Raw genomic sequence first — 22,757 nt, 5'->3', positions numbered from 1 at the left:
TTCCTGCTGTTTCATATTTTAGGTTATTTGTTTACCCTTATTTGAACAGACAGCACAGTATTTCTTACTTGGAGACCCTTCTAATATTTTGAGTTGTTAGGTGTTTACAGACATAGGGAAATTATATCTTTCATAGTTGTCCTACCTGAAAACCAACTACTGTATTTTGCCACCATAAATCCACAAAGTTTGCTCTAAGTATGCAATCATCTCTTCAAGCTACTAGACCAGGAGAGGGTTACTAACTACTTTTTCTTAACTGATGTGAAAGTGCTCTACCAATGTAATTTACAGGGGAGAAGAATGTCATAGCTAGTGGAGGAGGACATTTTAATCACTTTAATGGTGTTACATGTAGAGTTAATGACTCCCTTTGAGTCTATTATAAAAAAAGAATCATATACTCTTACTTTTTGCACATGATTAATGTTGTACATATATTTTCAAATAAAACAAACTTGGATAGCATGGTATTGCATACATACTCACTTGAATAAGAAAGAAATTATTCTTAAAAATACTGGGAGGGGCTGTGTTCCTTTCTAAATCAGGGAGCAATTTCCTACATTTTTGTAGTTGATTTGAGAGAAGAGAGACACAAGTAGCACAGGCAGTAATTGGGGACTTGTGGGGGAGGTTGCATTTCTATGCTAAAAGGCATCACTTTATTCGATAAAATTTCAGTGGCTTACCTCCGAGTCAAAATTGTTTTCTTGAGCGACTAAATAGTGTTATAAATTCTCTTCGTGTGTCAGGTTTGTTCCCTTTTAATTGAACATGTTTTCTGTAGGCATCCAGGCTGCATGATTCTCCTTGCTTGACAGATACATTCTAGCTGGGTATTAGCTGTATTTGTTGCATCACCTGAGCTTCACTGCTTCATTCAGGAAAACAATGTACAGTATTGTATACAAAGGACAAATATGAACACTTCTGCAATCATATGTCAAAGATCTTTGTTTAACTATAATTAAAAGGTCAAGCAAAATTGACCTGCATGAGAAGACTTTCAAGGAACTGTTACACGTGTGAGACAGTGGTATTCAACTATTTGGTAGTATTTTTTTTCAGTCCAAATCAGTGAATATCTTTATAATAGAATGAAAACATAGTCTTTTGAATATAGTGAAAACTGGTAATCAAAGTTCTTATGACACTTTATTAGTAAAGGAAGAAATATAAAAAAAGTTTTTCTAGACAGACTATGTTTCTGGCTTGTATCGGGTCATTTTACTCAATTGGAAGTTTTCCTCATTTCTGAATCTAAAAAATACATAATCTTCAGTGTTGTTCTTGTATTTGAATGAATAACATTCTAGTTTTAGTCACTGGAATTCTTTTCTACCCTACATCCCATTCCTTCATCCCTCTTTGTATAAAATAGGCTTATTGAAGGCATTGGGATGTACAGAATATCTCAGTTACTTTTAACTTTGACCAAATGGGCTAGAAGCATTACCAGATCTTTAGATGTAGATTTATCAGAATTTATAACTCATATTTTTTTACTCCATTTCATATGATTTTTAGGCTGTTTCCTTTTATTGGGTTCTTATTTTGAAAGTGATGGAATGGAAGTCTTTAAAATGAGGAGTTAAGAGTTGATCACCTTACACTGTCATTTTTACCCCTTAAAGCTGCAGATACAGATTGGAGATGCAATCAAACGGAGCAGTAAGATAATAAACATACTGCATTTGTTCCAAAAAAGGCATGTCAGATTTGTGTGCAGGATAAATGCTCATAGGAAAGAGGAAAAACTAAAAAAGGAGGGCGTGTCTGTGTAACGCAGAAGTCTATTACCTCAACCTCCTTTTAGTTCCTATCTCTGCAGGGAAATAGCCTGACAAAATCTTGGCAGTACTGTCTATTTTTTTCTTACTTAAACCTAGAGTTACTGTATTCAAATCTCAGACAACTGTCTTTCTTAAAGAAAAAAAAAGATCCTTTTTATTTTAAACCTGTTTTACTATGCAGTTTCCCTGTCTGTATGTAAATCTCACTCAGAACCTTTCCTGATTTTGTGAAGAGGGAAGTTCTGCACGGAGTAATGCAATTGGATTGTCTGTTGGGTGGCTGATCTGATTGTCTGAGCTTTGCTGTATGTACAGCAGTCAGTAATGACATGTTTCGGTTTGTTATGCTTTTTTTTTTTTTAGTTTTTGGTTTTGTTATACAGACCCAAAAAATCCCTTCACAAGTTAAACATCTGGACTAATACTGTGCAAAAAGCACAGAAATCATACAGGCTGGTGGCTTTCATTAAGAGAACAACAGCTCCATACTTTTTGTGAACAAGCATACATTTGCTAATGTCTTGTGTGGAGATAAATTATCTTCTGTCAGGCTAACATTGTGTTAGTGAATTATTTGTCAATAATATTTGTTTGACAATATTTTCTCTGGGAGAAAATAATGTTTTTACACAATTTCTGCTGGAGGACCATGTCCTGATCATCACAGAATCGTTACTTTATTCTTTGAGAGTATTCTTAAGTGCCATATTTAAAGCTGTAGTATCCATACTTGCTTTCAGCCTCTAGTTAAGACTTACAAACAAAACTCATCCCTGTTACTTTCAGAAACAAGGGACCTGGGTTGTAAGGACTAAGTGGCTGTAGACTACAGGAAGTGTAAAAGTGACTGACCTGCAGTGTTTTGAGGGGTGTTTGAAATAACTGGATAAAGATTTCTGGTCGGCTGGCAACTCTGGCAACTGCAAGTCTGGCACGATTTGTCAGAGACAATGAGTCCTACTAATTTCAAATTAAGTTATACTGCCAGCAGCCTTCTATTAAGCTTCCACAGAGAATTATGTTCCATGACCAGCAGACAGCTCTAATTTTGAAATCATGATGACTATTACATTTCATTTTCCAGCAAAGACTGTTTTTACGATGGTTGGCAGACTTGCTTCTCCTGGCTACGTTGTTCAGAAAGTTTCTTTTGTCTGTGCCTGAAATAGAATTCTAAAAACTTTAGCAACTAAGTTTGTCATAAATGCTTTATTATTATTTTTCAATCTTAACTCTCACCTGGGAATGAAAGTTAGACAGTTTTAGAGTCTGTCTGCTTCTGTTCTGAGGATAATAAGAAATTAATTTGTCTCTGAAGAAAAGGAATAAATTTCAGGTAATCCATGTCAGTGTCTTTCTGCCTTTCTGAGTTGATACACATATATGTTGAAAAGTGTTATAAATGCATTATAAAAATAATTATAAATCAATTCCTGCTCTTCTATCAGAATGTAAAGGTCTCAGAAGCTGCTGTGCTGCTTCATGGTCGTGCTGTCAGCCAACTTCTGCATCTCCAGTGGAACTCAAATTTTTATCTGGGATTTGACAACACAGGGGAGAGAGATGAGGTGATCAGTGCCTGGTCATCTCTGTAGTGGCCACTTGAACTATATGGCTGCAAACTGGGGGCTGGAGAATATGAAAACTCTACAACTGTTAGTGCTAATTTTTCTGTGTAACTGGTGTACTAACTTGTTCTAAACTCTAAACATTGGAGGTAATTTAATAAAACACCAATTCAAGGTGAGTACCTGAACTTTGCAAGCACTGGTATAAATATATTGTAATCCTTTACATTTCACCAGGCAATATGCCGGTTTTCTATTACATTTATCTTTTTATGTATTTAAGAAACTATTTGAAAAGAAAGATTACTTTCAGGAACAAGTTGTATTTGTTTTATAATACCTGCTGAATACATGTCTCTTGAAAAACACTTCTCTATGTATGTGTGATAGCTTAAAACCTGTGAAGCATTAGTCTGTATTTTAAGTTTTTGGTAGTGTCAGCTATTTATGTGGCTGCATTAGCATATACAAGGCAGAAGTATTAATAGGATAACAGTATGACAAGAAGGTTTGACTTGTCTAACTAGGAATGATTGAATGATTTTGTTTTATGAATATGAATGTAAATATATATAAGAATATTTTAAAGTAAACCATGCAATGGAAATTCAAATGTTTATGTATCACAGGTGAAACAATTGTTATTGTTCTGAATTTATCATTTTTATGCATTGTATTGTTTCTTGCCCTTTGTTTTTAATTGACAGGAATTCTGTGTTCTAGGCAGTATTAGGAAGGTTTGTTTCATTAAATGAACTGCAGTAAGAGTTATCATCTGCAATGCTGAAGTCTGGTGTAGGAGTAGGCATTAAATACTTTTTAACAGTGGACTAACTTGGATGTGATTACTGAAATATGGCTGGTAATTTGTTTTCTCTTCAAAATGAGGAAAAAAACTTGTTAATTTCATAGTATATTCAGGTATATTAGCAAACATGATATAGCTTTAAGTTTAGAATCCCATATGGTGGTCTGTATTCTTTTGTTTCAGTGATCTGATAATATTAACTCTCTCGTCCTTAATTTCGCCTCTTTCCTAATTAGATGTGCAGCTTTGACAAAAGACATTCTGCTTCTCACTGGCCAGCTTTTCTGACCTTGTCATTGTTACTGATGGGTACAAGTAGCTGGTTCAGGCAAAATAAGCAGTTCTGCATTTTAGGGACTTTATGATTTTGCTACTTTTTTCTTTTTTTTGCTACTCTTTTCCTCTTCCCAGAGCAGTAAAAACTGGAGGGCAGCAGTTGACTTGTGTGGGCGGCTTCTAACTGCACATGGTCAAGGCTATAAGAAAAGTGGACTACCTACTAATCATACAACAGATTCTTTACAGGTATGTTTAAAGATACACCCTTGACACTTTTTTCCAACAGTATTATCAGTGGCATTTTTTTAATGTGATCAAACTTCTTTTCCTAATTGTTACCTAAAAAGTGAGATTATTAAAGCATTGTAGCAAGTAACTTTTTGTGTTTGCTTATGTAAATTAGATGCTCATCTAAAACATTTTTTTAAAAGTAAAATTCTATCTTGATTGCATGTTTTTAAAGGTAATCACACTAGTAAAAAAAAGTATATGTTTTGCTGTCTTGGAAGACTCACCGTGCTAAAGTTCATGGGTGCTATCTAGATTGTGAACTTTTGTAGTAAGGTTTCAAGTGTTAGAAGTCTGTTTCATGATGGTAAGACAATAAGAACTGAAATCAATAATGCTTTGTGAAACATTACGAGGGTTTTACTGAACAAAACGTGACCAGATGACAAGTCATGGTTCTGGCACTAGTAAAGGTAGTGGAATTTCACCAGAATCATAACAGATTTTAAGAACTGCATAAAATTGGAAAAACAATTAAAAATCAGATTGATAATTCTAACTTAATTTAAAGAGAGATGTTCTAATTTTGACGGAGGCTAGTTTAAAACTTAAAATCTCAGTACCTTTACAAACGATTAAATCAGACTTCTGTGTCACGTTTTAATGATCTTATGAGAAGTATTCTGTGAAAGAGCATGTAAATATAAATTCTGATTCTTATTAGTAAGTAACTTAGAAACTCTTTATCAAAAAACTTAAAAAGCTGATGTATTTGGATGTGACTTGTTATTGAAGCTTATAACAGATCTTGTCTTTTCCTATTTTTTTTATATATGTATTAATTTTTAGTTGTGGTTTGTGCGACTAGCACTGCTGGTAAAACTGAATCTGTTCCAAAATGCAGAAATGGAATTTGAACCATTTGGAAATTTAGACCAGCCTGATCTTTATTATGAATATTACCCTCATGTATACCCTGGACGAAAAGGTAAGATACTTGATTTATAAAATTATTTTTATTTTTGCCATTTTTACCAGTCATTATAAAATAATGGATTCAGTTGGGGTTTTTTTATTCTAAAGTATTGATGAACTTTGAATTATTTATCTTTTTTTCTGTAGGAGAACATGATTAGCTACTATGTTACAGTATTGTTTGCGTAATGGAGGTGGCAATAAGGAGTAACAGGATAGAATTATTCCATCACAGTGTAGTTAAGCAATGCATTTTGTGACTCCTATACAGCATAGCTTTGAAATAGGAATGTCTTTGAAAAGTAAATATAACAACGTAGTTTAGCTCTAGGGTATTGAAATTTTAAAAACCCAAACTTTAATAGTTCATTTTAGTCAGAAACAGACTGTGAAAGGTGGATGAGTGTGTTTGTGGAAACAAAGTCTAAAAGCTTTCTTCTTAAGTTCAGACAGGTTGTATAAATATGCTATTTTTACCACTCTTATGTCCATGCACGTGTGCTAATGCAGGTATTTTCTTAGGTTTCTTGGTTTCTAGGAGTTAAAAAAATAGAGCTAATTTTATCATTTTCCTTAATTAAAAAATACTTGTTAAATGTAATATTGTTTGCTTAGTAATTGAAATAAAATAAAAATCAGTATTATACCATTGTTGAAGAGGAAAACAGACACCACCAACCTCAGTTCTTTATAAGTGGTTTATCTTGAGTTACAAATGCATTATTTCCCACCACTCCCAATAGCCCATAGGTTAACCAAATAGTTTCACTACCCAGGATGTTCTAGTTCTCCAGATGTCTGGATTTGAAAAATTGCTATTTTTAAGAGCAATTTCACTCCTGTTCAGGCTATTTTGAAATTTTATTTTTTCTAAGTCTGTTATTTAGAAATAAATAACACACTGATGCAAGTTCACTGTTGAGTGATCTTACTGTTCTTTGGCTTTCGTGTTTGAACCATAATGTACAATAAAAAGCCTGTAAGTAACAGTTGTAATAGGCAGCACAGCTCTCTGAAAAAAATAGTCGCACAGAATCACAGAATTGCTCGGTTGGAAAAGACCTCTGAGATCATCATGTCCAACCATTCCTGTCTACCCCCTAAACCATATCCTTAAGCACCTCATCTACCTGCTCTTTTAATACATCCAGGGATGGTGACTCCACCACCTCCCTGGGCAGCCTGTTCCAGCTTCTGGCGACCCTCTCAGTAAAGAACTTCCTCCTTATCTCTAACCTGAACCTCCCTTGGCACAGCTTGGTGCCATTTCCCCTTGTTCTATCCTCCATCACCTGGGAGAAGAGACCAGCACCCACCTCTCTACAACCTCCCTTTAGGTAGTTGTAGGTGGTGATGAGGTCTCCCCTCAGCCTTCTCTTCTCCAGGCTAAACAACCCCAGTTCCCTTAGCCGCTCCTCATAAGGCCTGTTCTCCAGGCCTCTCACCATCTGTTTTACATGAGATGTTTTTAGTCTTAAAAGGAAAGCTAGAAAGATACAGAGATTTTGGCTTTGCTGAGGAAGGGAAGTTGATATCCGGAAAGTTCAGGATCTTTTGCAGAAGATTGTTTCATCTGTTTGGTGATGTGAAGGATCAGCTGTAGCACAGCAAGGCCAATGTGGACTGCCTAGAGCAAGTCCCTCTGACGTTACTCAGCATCTTTCAGGCAATCACAGGGAAAAAAAAGTCATGTTTTGTCATGTATATATTAAATGCACCAAGAAGGAACTGTATTATTTTTAACAGAGCGGTTTTGGTCATCAGGTTGGACAGCTCTTTGGATCTGGTTACATCTTGGCAGCTTTGCACATGATGCAGTGCTGCACAGAAGTAGTCTTCCTCAGACCATATATATGGTTTCCATGTCTTTTTTCAGTATTAAAAATAAGTTATTTTGCCTTAGAAAAGGAATCCTTGCAGGTCATGTCAATATTTGAGGCATTTCAGTCCTCGTGCCGCAGAGCGTGCAGGTAGCAGCAGTTTCTGGGCAGTCTGGCCAGCTGTTGCAGGCATCTGTCTGGTGACTGAACTTTGGATCCAAACTGTTTTTGTAGCAACAACTCAGCTACTGCAGCTGTTTCATACAAGTGATGAAGGGATCTATGGTAAAAAGGTGAGCATAAGGAAACTATTCAATTTCATTATTACATGCCTCAGTTCACTGTTAACAGTTGAACATACCAAGCAGAACCATAATCTGATCAGCTATAGGAAAAATAAGATCAAGGTTGGACAGAGCTGACCTGCTGGTTGTACATATCTCATATAAATAGCTATTAAACCTTCCTTATGTAGTTTTCAGGAGAGAGAGAGAGAGATGCTATTTGAAGCGCTGTAGGAAAGAGCAAGAAATTCTCATCTGGCTGGGATTAAACTGCTTAGTGCTGGGATATGGATAAAGAAATTTAGTATACATGCATCGTTAACTAACTAATTTAAATAATAAAATAGATATAAATCATTTGTATATTTTAGATGAAATGTATTAGTATGAATACACAATCAACTGCTGTTTGGTAATTTTAAATACCATTTTGTGGTGTAACAAGCATAAAAAGAAGAGTTTTGTTTCAACATTTTAATTTTGATTCATGGTATATAAATGCAGTAAACACTTAAAAATCAATTTAAGAAAAGAGAGTATAGATATAAATAATGTACCCATTAATTTTATTACGTATATTTTTCATCATTTCTTTTAATTCAAAATATTCATACTAAGAAATTAATAAATTACAAAGTTTTCTGTTCTCTGTACTTGAAGGAAAGGTTTTACATACCTGGGCTTTTTACAGCAGTGAGATAGTCCCTTATCCATTAATCTCTGAAAAATAGACCTCAAATAATTTTAATTCCAAGTAAATGTATGATTGGTGGAAGATGATTTTTCCATTAATATAACTTAACATGGCCAATATGGTCCTCATAATTTTCCTCTCCCAAGGCTCTTTCCCATTTGGCAACGCTACAGATCTCTTGTTTCATCCTGAGATTTTGTATGGCATTTGCAGCTATGCCGTGCATGGATCCCATGACTCTTGTCTTCATCGTGGCTGTAAAATCTAATCTTTCTGAAATCTTCCTTTCCTTGGATCTCCGGACTCTTTCTGTGGTCATCTTCATTGCCTGTTGGTGTGCACCACTGGGGAGGTGGAATCCGCTGGGATCCCTGTCTCAGCCAGTCAAATTAGTTAAGTGACTCTTCGATCATTCATGTTTGATATGAGGCAGAGACCAAACCATTCTCATTTTCTAGTAAAATCTTGAAATTATTCAATTGTGGGTTTCTTTTATCTAAATTCATCTGCAGAGAGAAGCGGAGAAGTCTGATTTTGTATGTAATTTTTTTGTTTTGTAATAGGTAGATGCGTAGGTCAGGAACTCTGTTCCACATTGCTTCCTGCACATCTCCATTGCACTCTGGGGGGGTATATAAGGCTGAATTTTTGTCATCGTTCTTGTAACCACTGGATTTCAGAATTTTTTATAGGGTTTTGTCTTTGTATTTATACAGTCTGACTCACTTCTGTTCATATCTTTTGTTCTGTGCTTGTCATGATACTTAAGGTCTCTCATATGATACATGGTCTAACCTGAGATATCCTTTCCATTGGTAATGCCTATGTGTTTCTGAAAGAGTGAGTGTCAACAATTAAAATGGAACATTAAAATGCTATTTCATTCTTTTCTGAGATAATTTGGTCTTGTTTCTGGTAAATAGACCAGTAAGTTACACAAAAGTTAATCCAAAATCAGTGTTTTAAAGCTACAATAATTGAGAATAATTTATTTTGAATTATGAAGGAAAAAAAAATCTGTGCACAAATGAAAATAGAACTTTTATTCCCCTGACCAGAAGCTTATATGTATGGGGTGGAGTTTTTCTCCTTTTCCCTTATCATTCTCCTTGAGATGATACAACATCATCTATATTCCTCTAACATGAGATCAGTCTTCTCTTGGCTGGTGCAAAGTGCTTAAAACAAAGTCTGCTGCCTCCTCGAGTCCCAGGTTAAAGAAGTGAAGAGAAGGGTACAGTCCTTGGATTACTAAGGAATTGATTTTTCGGGTAGGCAGCGATGAATTTGCACCAAGAAGGCAATCAAGAGAGACTTCAGGGCCTTGGGACGACTGGTTAAAGAATCAGGAGCACAGGTAGTATTCTCCTCCATCCAGCTGCAGGGAATGATCAGGAAGAAACAGAAAGAGCCAGCAGATCAACACTTGGCTCTGAGCCGAGTGTCACATGCAGAATTTTGGGGGTTTTGATAATGCATGAGTCAGTTTACAAAACACCAGGCCTGCTGGCAACAGACAGGGTATACCTGTCTCAAAGTGGGAAAAGTGTCTTTGCTCAGGAGTTAGCAGGGCTCACTGAAAGAGATTTAAACTAGATTTGAAGGGGGAAAGGGATGAAACCAGGCTTGCTAGGGGCAGCACACCAATGTTTGAGGGATGGTGTGCTGCTGTGGTACCTCGGTCTGCCGTCTCAGTGGAGGCAGGGGATGGAGATCCATGTGGCAGAAAAGGCATAAGGGTTATTGATGAGTTACAAACCACAATAATACAGATATTTCAGTTAAGAAATGTATGTATAATTTTAAGAGGGTATAGCACTGCTAAAATATTTAATTGTGCTTTCTTTCCCAAGGCTATGTAGTCACACTGTAGATAGTACCAGATTTACATAGCATTTCTTAAAAGTGAGCAATTAACTAATTTTGAAATTCTGGCGTATTGCAGTTATCAGTAGGTAAGATTTATGGTGTTGCCTTTGTGGCAGGGCAATTGTTGAATATGGATGCAGTGATATACATCTCTATGTGTATGTGTGTGTATAAAGCAGAATATCCTTCTGAACTGGATTTTCTGTATTTCTCTTTTACTCAATGAAAGAAGGGTTTGGTTTTGGTTTGGGTTGGGTTTTTTTACTGTCATAAGATCCCACTTTATACTTTCAGTAAATTATAATTTACCCTACTGCTGCTTTTTGGTGGTTAAGATTTGTTGAATAAGCTTTAGAAGACAGATCAGAAAGCATTTCTTGTTCATGATTTTGCAGCAAGAAAATACAAAGATAAAATGGCTAGCCATTGGAATCCTTGATTTTCTACTCTAAAAAGGCTGCAGAAGAGCACTGCAGTTTGCATTTGATTGGCATGGGGTGATTTTTGTGTTATGACAGTTATGAAAATGTGCAGCTGTTCGTAGAGAAATAGAAATTGAAATCTGTGGTCTTAGAAAAGTCTACCTGATCTTACTATTTATTCCATCTGTTCCCATGCTTTTGGACTATCCATTTTCCTTTCAGCAGATCTTTTTTCACTGTTTAGTTTTTCTTTTTTTGTGATTATATTATATAAATAAGATTAATTCATGCCAAAGTGACAATCAAAAATCATATTATTTGAAAAAAATCTCTATTTAAAGGTGATAGCTAAGAACTGTCTTAAAATTAAACTGTTTTTCAATTATGATTTTTAATAGATAAAATTATTATGAAACCCCTAAAGGGGTGCAACAGAGGTCAACTGTAAAAGATCAAGCTAGAAGAAGACTTATTTAACTTAAAAATAAAATTTCAATGCAGTAATTGCAGGGTATTGCCTTTTGTTGAAATCATCCAGGCTTAGTTGACGTGGTTGTGCTGTGTAAGAGGACATTACTTCTTTAGAAATCCAAAGCATGAAGTAGAGAGCAAAATCTATTTTCCTGTGCTCTTAAGTAAATATTTTAATTACAGGATATGCTGCATATTTTAAATATATCCTTGACATGTTGCCTTGTTAAATTCAGTAGAGTGAAATCTAATAGAGGGCATAGATTTGATTCCAAATAGTTTTGCAAAGGGTAGCACATGCCAAAATCCGTTTTATTTTATATAAAATTCTCTTATCTCTAGTGGGTTATTATGTGAATATATATGCTCACTTGTATAGGAACCTATTACAAAGAAATACGTGTTACACTGTATGTCTTGAATATGTGGCGTAACAGTAAGCAAGCAGGTGAAACCTTTCAGACAGTCTAATGTAATTCTTAATCTAACAAGCATATTTATTTGTTACAGCTTAGTGGTAATGTAATCATTCTTACTTTCTTGTTTTGGGTTTTGTTCTTTGCTGGGTTATTTTTTCCCGTTGTAACTGTGTTTATTGAGGCAGGTATTCCTTTTTTTCCCTACTGTTAATCTGCTTTTTAATTAAATTTTGTACTCTGAATTTTACAACCTGCCTTTCAGATGTCCATAATATTATTATTATTGAACTACTAGAGTCATCAACAAATGTCATTTACCTCTTCCCAGTGGTTTTCTTGTTAACCTAGACAATGTAAAATGAAAATTACAGTTTTTTCTAAAATCTCACACACACCTTTTTAGGATCTGAACTCTTTCATTTGTCACCATCTTCACAGTAAAAAGTTAGAGAATACTTTTTTGATCAGAAGGCTCAACTTCTGTGTCTTTCGAGACGGAATGGAAGCTGTGCTTTTGTAGATTTGTGTGCAGTTTCTTTTTCTCTCACATTTTTTAGTGACAGGAATGGAGTCCTCTCCACTGTTGTTCTTTCAGCAGAAAGAGGCTGAATGACGAGCCTTCGATGCAACGTGATACGTGGCGTCATAGAAAGACAAAGTCACGTTCTGTTGTTTAGACCAAAATTCTTAGTGAGCTCAGGGGTAACTCATTTAAGTGCCCAAATCAGCACTTTCTGTGATTCTCTTATTTTTTGCTTTTTTTTTACCTTTTTATCAGTGAACTGGTGTGGCTTTGGTGAAGATTCACAAGAGTTGTATTGCACTTTGACTTTGCCGTTGTCACCTCCTGTTCACCCCATGAAGCTCTGCTGGGCTGCATTTCAAACCCGTTGTGCTCAAAATGTTCTCTTCCACCACGGTACATACACAGGTCCTTTGATAGCAAAGGTTCATAACTATCCATCATCTAAAAGAAATTTTAGTAACTTGCTGTTGCTTCTCTCAGGCTCTTTCTTGACATTTTTTTGGACAAATTAAAAAATGATGGTTCCTTTCTCTTGGATTGAGGGAATTATAGAATCAGATTTTGGACACTGGAGACAATAGAGTGCTCTAGTGGTGGGTGTTGTCAATTTTTACACACTTGTTAACCAGGTGTTACAGAATTATTTTGGTGAACGGATCTGTTCACATCCATCTTGTATTACTGCCACATACTTCTTCTCAAGAAGTGTATGTAAATTGTATTGGCACTTCATATAAATAGCACTCATTGAAAGCTTTACCAAATCTAAAGTAAATTTGTGTTAATTATTTTTAACCAGAAAATCAGTTTACTAATACAGGAACTGAATCAGATATATTATCCAGACCTTATATAATCTAACTAAAAAGAAGCTTACTTGGAGGCAGGAACATATCTGGGAAAATGTACTTAAACAAAAAAAATCTCATAGGTTCTCTTTTTTTTATTAACGAAGTATTTAAGGAGTATGTTTCAATGAGTGGCTTGGATAAGCGCTGGAGGTTTTTTGTGAGAAATTTGCTCATCTGATTTGACTTGAAGTTACAAACTACTGTTTACATGGAGTGGTAAGACAGCCTTACCAGTGGTAAAAACTCGTTTCTTTTCTGCATTCCTCAGTTACCACACTTGTGCGAGAGCATGCATACAGTTCTGTGCTTTCTTCAGTAAAAAGTATCTTCTGCTATTCAGAAGGATTACAGGGAAACTGAAGAAGAGAGCAGAAATGGTTGGTGTTTCTGAGATATTAAATAAAGTTAGCACCTGTTTAATAAGATAAGTAACAGAAATTCACTGGATGGGTTTGCTGGATGCTTACAGTAAAATTTCTTGTAAGATACTAGTTATGTCATGAGTTTTAGAAAGAGAAGAAACAGATGCTAGTGTTTTAGATCCACCTGCATGTAATACTAATATAACTTCTGATTTGAAAAGTCATTATTCTGACTGCCCTTACACTGTGGGCCAGCTTCCTTCTGGTTTTGTTTGAGAGACCTGCCATCACACTTAACGTGCCTGCTACGAATCACACTGGAATGCTTTTTGGTCTCATACTCGTAAAGACACACTAAGTGTTTGAGAAATAATACATTAATAACGTACACTTCAAAGTAATATAGTTCTGAATGCCTATTACAACTGAGGTCTTAAGTTGTGATAGGAAATAAATCAGATTCTTGTGGACTTTAAGTGGGCCTGGAGTCGCATTCATCATTCTGACATCCTTTGACACCACTTCTGATGATGTAGGTTGGTAATGGGTTATTCCCTCTCCTTGCATGGATCATAATAGCATGGCTTCATTCAGCAACATGTAAGATCAATACTTCACAAAATATGCAATCCCAAAAAGTGGTATTAAAAGGCATTATATAAATTTTATAAAAATGGATAACTTGAGACTTTTCATCTGCACTCCATTAAATACCTGTCTGTCTGTACATTGAGCTGTTCTGTTACCAATTCAGATTTTCTGTATGAGTATTTATTGAGTTGACCTTTTGCTGCATTTTACAAGAGAATGTAATGATACAAACTTCTTCAGAGTTGAAAATGCTAGAACACAGTCATTAACCAAAAATGTTGCTAAAACTTTAGATTCGTTTTGGTTTATTTCTCAGATTTTCCAAAGCTTTACTGATGAATCTAACTTCTCTTTTTACCTTTGCCTCAGAAATCCTGGTGAGTGCAGCTGTAAGTGCAGGGTATTGGCAATAAGTAAAGACTTCTTTCCCCAAAGAACAGTACCAATCCAGCTGGTTTTAGGCACTGCTCTTTTTAGCAGGGTTACTGTTGGATGGTGGAGTTAGAACTTGGTCACCAGAGGGATGGTAGAGGTGGAAGCAGCCGTAAGTCATGTTTGCTTCCATAGGTTTACAGTGCGGGTTCTTAGGTTTGCAACGTGTCTAAAAGCAATTTGTCTGTGATGTTCTGGCACAGAATCTACTCTTAAATTAGTTTTGCCTTCCTTTTTGTCATTGTTCACCTCCCACACCCGGGCTGTGTATCTTCACTTGTGTCATGCTAGGTACTAGTCAGGATACATAAATAAAATATTTCACATCTTTTGTTACTGCTTAAATAACTTTTGACACCTCTCTTCATAAAATTTTAGAGGCAGTTTTGTGTTCTTAATCTATATCCCACATATGTTAATGCATGAAGCTGGTGTGTACTGCCATTATGAGAACACAGCGGTCACAGAAGCCATGGGGATTAGTTAGTATTGGCAAAAGAGAATTTATGTAGATGTAAGTGGCTTACTCTGAAGGTCATAATTAGTGAGTTTTGTGATTAAAATTTTGTCAACCTTTAAAAAAATGTCTAGAGGCAGTGACTCATTGTATATGGCATTTGCCTCCTTGACATACAAGCCTGTTAAGAACAGGTGCAGAAATCTTTCTAAAAAGCCCCTGAGTCCTATTTTTCAGAAAAGATGACGCAAGAGGTGACTTGAGAGGGAAATTCCCTTAGAATATGTCTAAAGTAAGCAAATATATTCTATTAAAATATTAGAACTGTAGTATGGTATTTTGCAAGGCCTATTTCCCCATTACGCTAGCTCTGATTTAGTAGTAGGATTTAGTTTATGTTCAGCATTATTGTCTGTGTATGCAGTTAGCTGAAAGCAAGATGTTGCACACGGATTCCCTAAAGCTCCACAAGCTGCCCTTGAAGTCAGCTAGGATGCTTAGAAACTTAGAGGATTGAGTCTTTGGTAAATATAATAATAATAGTAATAATAATAATAAACTAATATGAAGAGGAACAAATTTCTTTTTTCTCCCCCAATATGACTTAAAATTCTGCCCCTATTTATGTCTTCAATAAAACAGAAAATACACAAAATACACCATCTTTATGAAGAGTCAGTCTCGCAGTATAGAGTCACTTAGCAATGTCTTGTGGAAGAGCTAACATTAACGAAGTAAAACTCAGACTAAAAGTCATCTTTAGAGCAATGGAATGGTCTCTGCTTGGCATAGTGGACTCAGACCTTTATACAAACCTATGGATATTAATAGAAAAGGACCCCAAAATATCTTGTAATATATTTTAATTTCCTATAGGACTTGATATATTTTTAGATGTAATGTGCCTATTATAGTATTATTATTTTTGTTCTTCATGATACCATTTTTACTTTTTAATCTTTCATTTTATTTAGTTTATAAAAATCTTTAATGAAACTTTGTCCTTCCATGTACAGTTTGGTTTTGAACATTTGAATCAGTTACAGCTTTGTCTTGCCTTCTTGATTATGGTTATATATGTGTTTATCTGTTTAAAATATTTTACAATACTTTACCTGTTATAGCTGAGAAAAAGTTTCCTATTTTCATAGCTTTCACATCTTTCTTGAGGTGAGGAAAAAGATACGATGGACTTTGTGTCATATACACTAGTGAGAAGTACCTTGTGTAATGTAGGCAAATCACAAACTGATCGTTATAGCAAACGCATTTAATAAAATTAATTCTGTTTCTAGGTTCCATGGTTCCTTTCTCCATGCGGATTTTACATGCCGAACTTCCACAGTACCTAGGTAATCCTCAGGAATCACTTGACAGACTGCATAGCATGAAGATAATCTGCGCCAAGGTAACAGTTTCTCTATGCACTAATATTTCTTAATGTTTAAGAAATATATTTTATTGTCTTTACAATGAACATTAAGTTTCAACAATGACATTTTTTACTCCATCCTGATACAAATAAGGGACTCATTACTAGAAGTAATTAAGTGCCTCTTCCATTTTCGGATATATCCTTCTCTCCTCTGTGATAACTCTGACTAAAATGAGTAAAACAGTGGATACCACAGTTCTCCCTTTCATATTTTTGCCAGACAGGGCACAGAGGACAGTGAGCAGATGTGTTTAAGGGCAAGTAGGGGAGCTTGTTTCCCTCACTCAGCTGCGTCCAGCAAGCTCAAAACACAGTTGTTAGTGATCTTGATCTTTCAGAAATAGTCTGAATAGCTTGTTTTTGAAGCAGTCATTTGGGAATATAAATACAACCTCCCGAGTTTGGTTTAGGGTTTTCGTCTTGTTTTGACAAGTGCTATAATACAAAATTATGGCCTAAATTATAACATGGGATATGTCAGTGCTGAAATGAAGTCCTGGTGTTGTGAGCACTGACCTTATCCACTGAACCCAACACCCAGACTGTTACATGTTCATCCTTAAAAGTTTTTTTACAGAAATATTTCCCAAGTAGTCTAATGCAGCAGTGACTATGAATGTTACAGTGTGGTACGCTCTAGAAGAAATACAGCATTATCAGTTTATCTGTGACACTTGAACATTCAAGACTGAATATAAGATAAATACAGGTGATTAATTTTTATTTTCAGTGTTTCTTGGAAGTTTCTTATATTTGGTCTTGAAAATACCTTGGATAACAGAAGTGAAGGGGTTTGATAATTGCCAATTGTATAGCTATAATGGCCTTGCATATATGAAATAAACTTGCTTCTAGTACAGTCGTGACTAAGATAACCAAATGTTTACAGTAAAAAAAACATTGTATTATGAAAAGATGAAATATTTAGGTAATGAAAAAGTTACTGTATTTGTTATAGAGTTGAAAAGAATTGATCTGGAAGCAGTTGAGAGATATAACCAGTTTGGCCAAGAACTGCTACTTTTCAGCACTTCATGAATGCTGTTACCTGTTCATGACCATCTTTTCTAATAGTACTACTGGCAGGCTGTTCTCTCCAGCCTTTTCCTTCATAACAGTTAGCCTTAATCTGAAATATTTTTTTTTCTCTGAGGAAATGTCATACTTCTCTGTTGCAGAACTTCACAGTGCTACTACTGACACTTGCCTACCCCGATCTGCAGCAGATCAGCTGTTTCATCTCTTGTTTATATGCAATCTGATACTTAGTGCTGCATTGTCTCCCCTGTCGTGGAGATGCCACTAGATTTCAAAACCTTAACCAGTTTCTAGCTTCCTTTATCTTGTAACAGAAAGACAAAGTTGTATAAATATGAACAAGGAAGTGACTGCAGAGCAGGGCATTCATTGGCCCGCTGGCTAACGTTACTGAAATGGCCATATCGCAGTTAAAGTGGGAGCAGCCATGATTCTCGACAGATTAAAGATTATCAGTCAATAGAGGAATGAAAGAGAAGGAAATTAACTCCACCACTGCTTCTTTACAAGACCTTAAAGTCATGTACAACCTTGAGGTGGCTCTGCCTGTGCTCTTTTCCTCAAAGTGCATATCCTCAGAGTGTGCCAAGGAAGATTTTGAACTATAACAAAAGATTTTGTTTGAACATGAACTAGGCTGATTATTTGTTTAAATAAAGGAAACTGGATGTGCTGGAGAAGATGAAATAGAAATAAAGGAGATTACCAAATTGGTAGAAGTTCTTGAAGAACGGGTCTGTTTACTCATGTTCTGACTCCATCAACTTCTAGTGGCCTAGGTCACTACAACTACCATGACATTTCTTGTGCCCATGGGAAAAGCTTCTTTGAGGCTGGCTGTATGTCTTCCACTCACCCTTTGGAGGAGTCCCCTGTTCTCTGCACTTGCTGTTGCTCTGCGATTTGCCATCTCTTTCTCGCTGCCTTCATGTGTCTAATTTTGCAAAGTTTCTCCCAGGTTAGTGTGTTCAGTTGTGGTGAGAAAGAGAACGATCTCCCTTTGCTTCTGTCAGCTTCCACTAGAGTCAGGGTACAAGAGCCAGGAGAAGCCATTGTTTGTGCTGGTGGATGCTCCTTTTTAAAATACAGCAGGCAGAAAACTGCAAACAAACAAATAAAATGTACCATCCTTCTCAAGGGAATATTTGTGGTTAGTTATTCTAGACACCTCATTGCAGATTACTTCATTTGTTTGCATTCAATTAAATAACCTTGTCTTTTGGAGCAATTCAGAGACAACTGTAGAAACAAGAGTGAGGAAAAGGACAGCTTGTAAAGATAAATATGTTTTTAAAAGGCAGTTGTAAATTGGTGAGAATTTGACCATTTGAAGTCAGGGTTTGCTGACAGAAAACATTGTTTGGATATACATTTTGATTTTCGTATAGAATGCTATTAGTCTAATAATCTCACTCTCACCTGTAGTGTTCAAGAATAAAGTGTGTAATACTTATGAAAACCCATGGCATGACCAAGAAAATAACATAAAGGATGTATACTCATTAGTCTTAATGTTCATATGTGACACCTGGGAACCATTTGGGTTATAACAGAATTAATTGGGGAGCTTTCAACCAAATGCCTCTAGTGTTTTACTTCACTATTTTAAAAAGTGGAAAAATAATCTTTGGTCATCTGTATTTACAGAAGGGCGTATGAATAGTCATTATGTAAATGAGGTGATCTTGGAGTCATAAAAGCTAGAAGAGAGAAAAGACCTGTTAGCTCACCTAGTCTGTCTCTTGCAACGCAAGGTTGTTTTCTAGTTTTTAATGAGCCAGCCGATGGAGCTGAGGCCACATCCCCTGGGAGACTCTTCCAGGCTAATGCTGATGCATTCTTATCATAAGAAAATTTGTCTATTTTGTTTTTCTTCCTTAATGTAGTTGTGGTTTTTTTCCTATCTGATACCTCCTTTTAACCTGCTAAATTTCGTCTTGCTTTTTGTTGTATACATTCTACAGACACTTGTCAATTTTGGATTAGCCATTCTACTTCAAGATCTAACCTTATTAACATTGTCTTTATTTTGGTAACTTGGTCTCTTCAGCTCTGATTGACTTACATGTTTCTGGTACCTGAAGCAGGATTGGAGGTTGATTACAAAAACATAACTTTCTTTTTCCCTGTATAGGCAATAATGTATTTACTTTTTCTGGTATTCCTGCAAATTTGAAATCGGGATCTGCTTGGATATTTTACATCTCTGTCTATAGGTGCAACACTTGGGAAATAATCTGTAGTGCCAAATGCCTGCTATAGCCTAGGGGAGGAATCCACTGTCTCTGTGTTATTGCTGGTCTTCCCAACATGAAATACTTCAATGAGCTGTTGTCCTTATAAGTCCACCTTGAAATAAATGGTCTCCTAACAGCCAATCAGTAAGAGTAACAATAGTAATTTAAATCACAAAAGAGTTTGTTATTTCAAATATTCATTTAAAAAGGTAGGCTGATACTTTAGTGCTGATAAGACTGAGGACATGCTAATAAATGCTTACCAGGAGACTAAAACATGAAAAGAACAAGAGTCAGGTTTAAACTAAACTCCCTTGTTTGTACCTGTGCTTCCTGGCTGATGAGGTAGAGCTCCTAGAAACACACACATCTCATAGTATAGCGTATTTCACATTTTAACCCTTCAAGTTGCAGAGCTGTACTGGACTCTTGTATATGGTGAGTGGAGCAGCTGCAAGTGGTTTAACAGCCTTGCTTTCTAAAAATGCCTCTGCAAGTGTTGCCTCTGCAAAACGTTTCAAAAATACTTTGTGCCATTTGTTCATCAGCCACTGCCTCTGTAGTTCCGCTGCTCTCCTTCATGAGTAGTTGTGTTCCTCCCTGGCCCTTCCGTACATACTCTTCACATATCCCAGTCTTCTCTTTTGTTTCCAAATTGATGAACTTTTCAGTCTCTTGGCTACTGATTGTTTTGGCATTTTATTTTCATTCAACTTCCAGTTCTGGTTCAGTTACTAAGGTCACATAAATACTCTGTTTCTCATGTAAATTAAGTCTAGGGTATTTGTCTGGATGCTTTTTTTGATGACTCTGTAGAAATGATGATGAGCCTGCACCAGTCTCAGTACCCAAAAAGCCACAATTCTAGCAGCACCAAAAAAAGGTTCTTTGAGTAAGAAGCTAATGCTGGTGAAGTTGTGGAAGAAGAAACATATTAAAAAGAGATACATAAGGACAGGAAACTAGGAATGCAAATAGTGATGTGCATAGGTCAGTCATTACAGTATACAGGTGAATGATAGGGAATGAAACAGAAGACTCAGTGAAGTAATACCAGCCAGTGAAACTAATGAGTGTGCATTTATGAATATTCAAAACAAGAAAAAGCATGGGTCATATGTAAAACCTATGTTTAAAGTAAATGGTAGAAGTGTTTAATCATATTACTCTTTGTAATAGAAACAAGGATGTTTGGAGCTAACCCATGTGATATTGCTAGAATAAACAGTTAACCCTCCCTAGAAAAGGTTAAACATTTCACGTCAACTCACCCAGTTCGCTTACACTGAGGAACTACCTGAATCATTAATATTATTGTTAAACAATTCTTGGAAAACTGGGGAAATGCCCAAAAACTGAAAAGCTGCAGATGATTTAGCCTTTCCTGTACTTTAGAAAGGCAAAAGGAGATAAACCTAGGGAATAAAACAATTAACCTCAAATCAGCACTAAGTTTTGCATTAATTACGTTTAGCTTGAGGTGATGGCTAGATATCCCCAAGTATTGTCACAGAATGGTTAATGTAATGCTCTAATTGTATGCTAATGTCTAATTCTTTCTTTGACCATGTTAGTGAACATGTTTTCAGAGAAGGGCTTTGTCAAACAAGCCTGTTGTCTTTTTAAACAAGACAGCGTGTCTCATTGATGAAGGCACCTTGTGTTTAGACCATTTCAAGAGTAAGATCTCAGCCTTACTCAGAATCAGAAGTGATCACTAGATGTTTTCCAGGAGAAGAGAAAGACTATGTGTTTTAGACTGGACAGAAAATGGGTAGCAAGGTGTTTCTGGGAGAGGAGTTTGTTCTTTCCTCTGGCAAGGTGCCTCATTTTATGCTGGGCATTTAACCACTTATTTGTGGTGCTTTAGTTTCTAAGGGATTTCTAAGTGGCTACACTGCTTTTGGAAGTGGGACTGGGATTCAGTCTTGCAGGTGTGCCACCGTGATCTCATAAATTGCCACCTGTCAACTAAGCTGCGGTATCTACTGGTACATGCTCATAATCTCAGAATTTGAGGTGAGGCGACTTAGCCTAGCCCTCTGCAAGCAAGGTTTACCCTAAATCATATTACCTTGTATTTGTCATGGGCTAACAATTCTTATCAGGAAAATTACCCTGGCTCAGCTGGCATGTGGTAACTGCTGTCTTTTCATCATATGTCTCTCCTTGCTCTTAAATTCCTTGTAGCAAAATTTATGGCATCTAACTTCAAGCTTTCACTCTAGTCTGTGAAAAGAGATTGGTATCTCTTAGGGCAATTCCTTCCACCTTAAGGAAAAATAAAATAGGTGGCATGACTTGCTTCCTGGAGGTACCGATTGCTCTTCATTGGCTAAAGAAGGCACCAACACCCTGTCTGAGGCCAGATAAATTTAACTTGTCTTTGCTTGGGAGGATGTTTCCTATGTTGTTAAGTGTTTGTTTACAAAGTACTGAGCACAATTTGAATCCTTTGCTGCTGTGGGAAAAAAAAATAATTCTTAGAGTGACAGAAGCTGAGAGCTCTGTGTTCAGAAGAGCACTCAGTCCCCGGAAGTGCCTTGTATGTCTCTAGTGGCCTGACCACAGTGCCTGATTAAAGGGCAAGTGGCCTTAATGGATTTTTTTGAAGGGAATCTTGAGCACCACCAAAGTTACAAATCTGTTACAGGAAAAACAGAGTGATCTGTGAGAACTGGAAAACAAATTTGGAGAAACTGTAATGGGATTAGAAAAAGAAAAGTTGTCTTGTATTTCAGATTAAACCTTGCATACTTATTTTAAAAGTGCTTAGGACAAGCTTCGTTAAGTATACGTTTTCAGTCTTCCAATAATACAGCAAATGTTTCATTCTCTCAACAATTTACAGGATTTAAAAATCTGTAATAAATAAAAAGAAGCAATAAAACCCAAACTTTGAGAAGGAAATTGCAGTAAGATCTAAGAGGAGTACTTCATTAAGGACAAAAAGGATTAAACCAGAGCCCATACTTAGGGTGGGGAGAGTTAAGAGGCAGTGGCTTTCTGTAGAAAATGTCTTTCTTTGTGGTCATGAACATTCATTCTCTGGTGAAGCATATTTCATGTTTTGCTTAAAAAAATGTGTATGTCCCTAGAGTGTGCTGACACTTAATGTTCCATAAGTATCATAAACTTGAACTCTAACATCCTTCTACCGTACAATGGCTTTCTTACTTTATGCAATAGATCTAG

The 22,757-nt window shown here is 36.1% G+C and overlaps 1 protein-coding gene across 1 annotated transcript in view; it reads left to right on the top strand.

Annotated features, from left to right (window-relative positions):
- Window positions 1-22,757, top strand: part of TRAPPC12 (trafficking protein particle complex 12) — a 44,408-nt gene that overhangs the window by 6,449 nt on the left and 15,202 nt on the right. The window contains exons 3-5 of the mRNA XM_010184907.1: window positions 4,584-4,697; window positions 5,529-5,667; window positions 16,148-16,260. Of these exons, the coding sequence (XP_010183209.1) occupies window positions 4,584-4,697; window positions 5,529-5,667; window positions 16,148-16,260 (366 nt within the window). The remainder of the gene's footprint in view (window positions 1-4,583; window positions 4,698-5,528; window positions 5,668-16,147; window positions 16,261-22,757) is intronic.

This window comes from Mesitornis unicolor, unplaced genomic scaffold (assembly GCF_000695765.1).
Source record: "Mesitornis unicolor isolate BGI_N332 unplaced genomic scaffold, ASM69576v1 scaffold44525, whole genome shotgun sequence".
NCBI classification, from domain to species: Eukaryota; Metazoa; Chordata; class Aves; order Mesitornithiformes; family Mesitornithidae; genus Mesitornis; species Mesitornis unicolor.
Note: the sequence above shows the minus strand (reverse complement) of the source record. Positions and strands in the feature narration are given on the sequence as shown.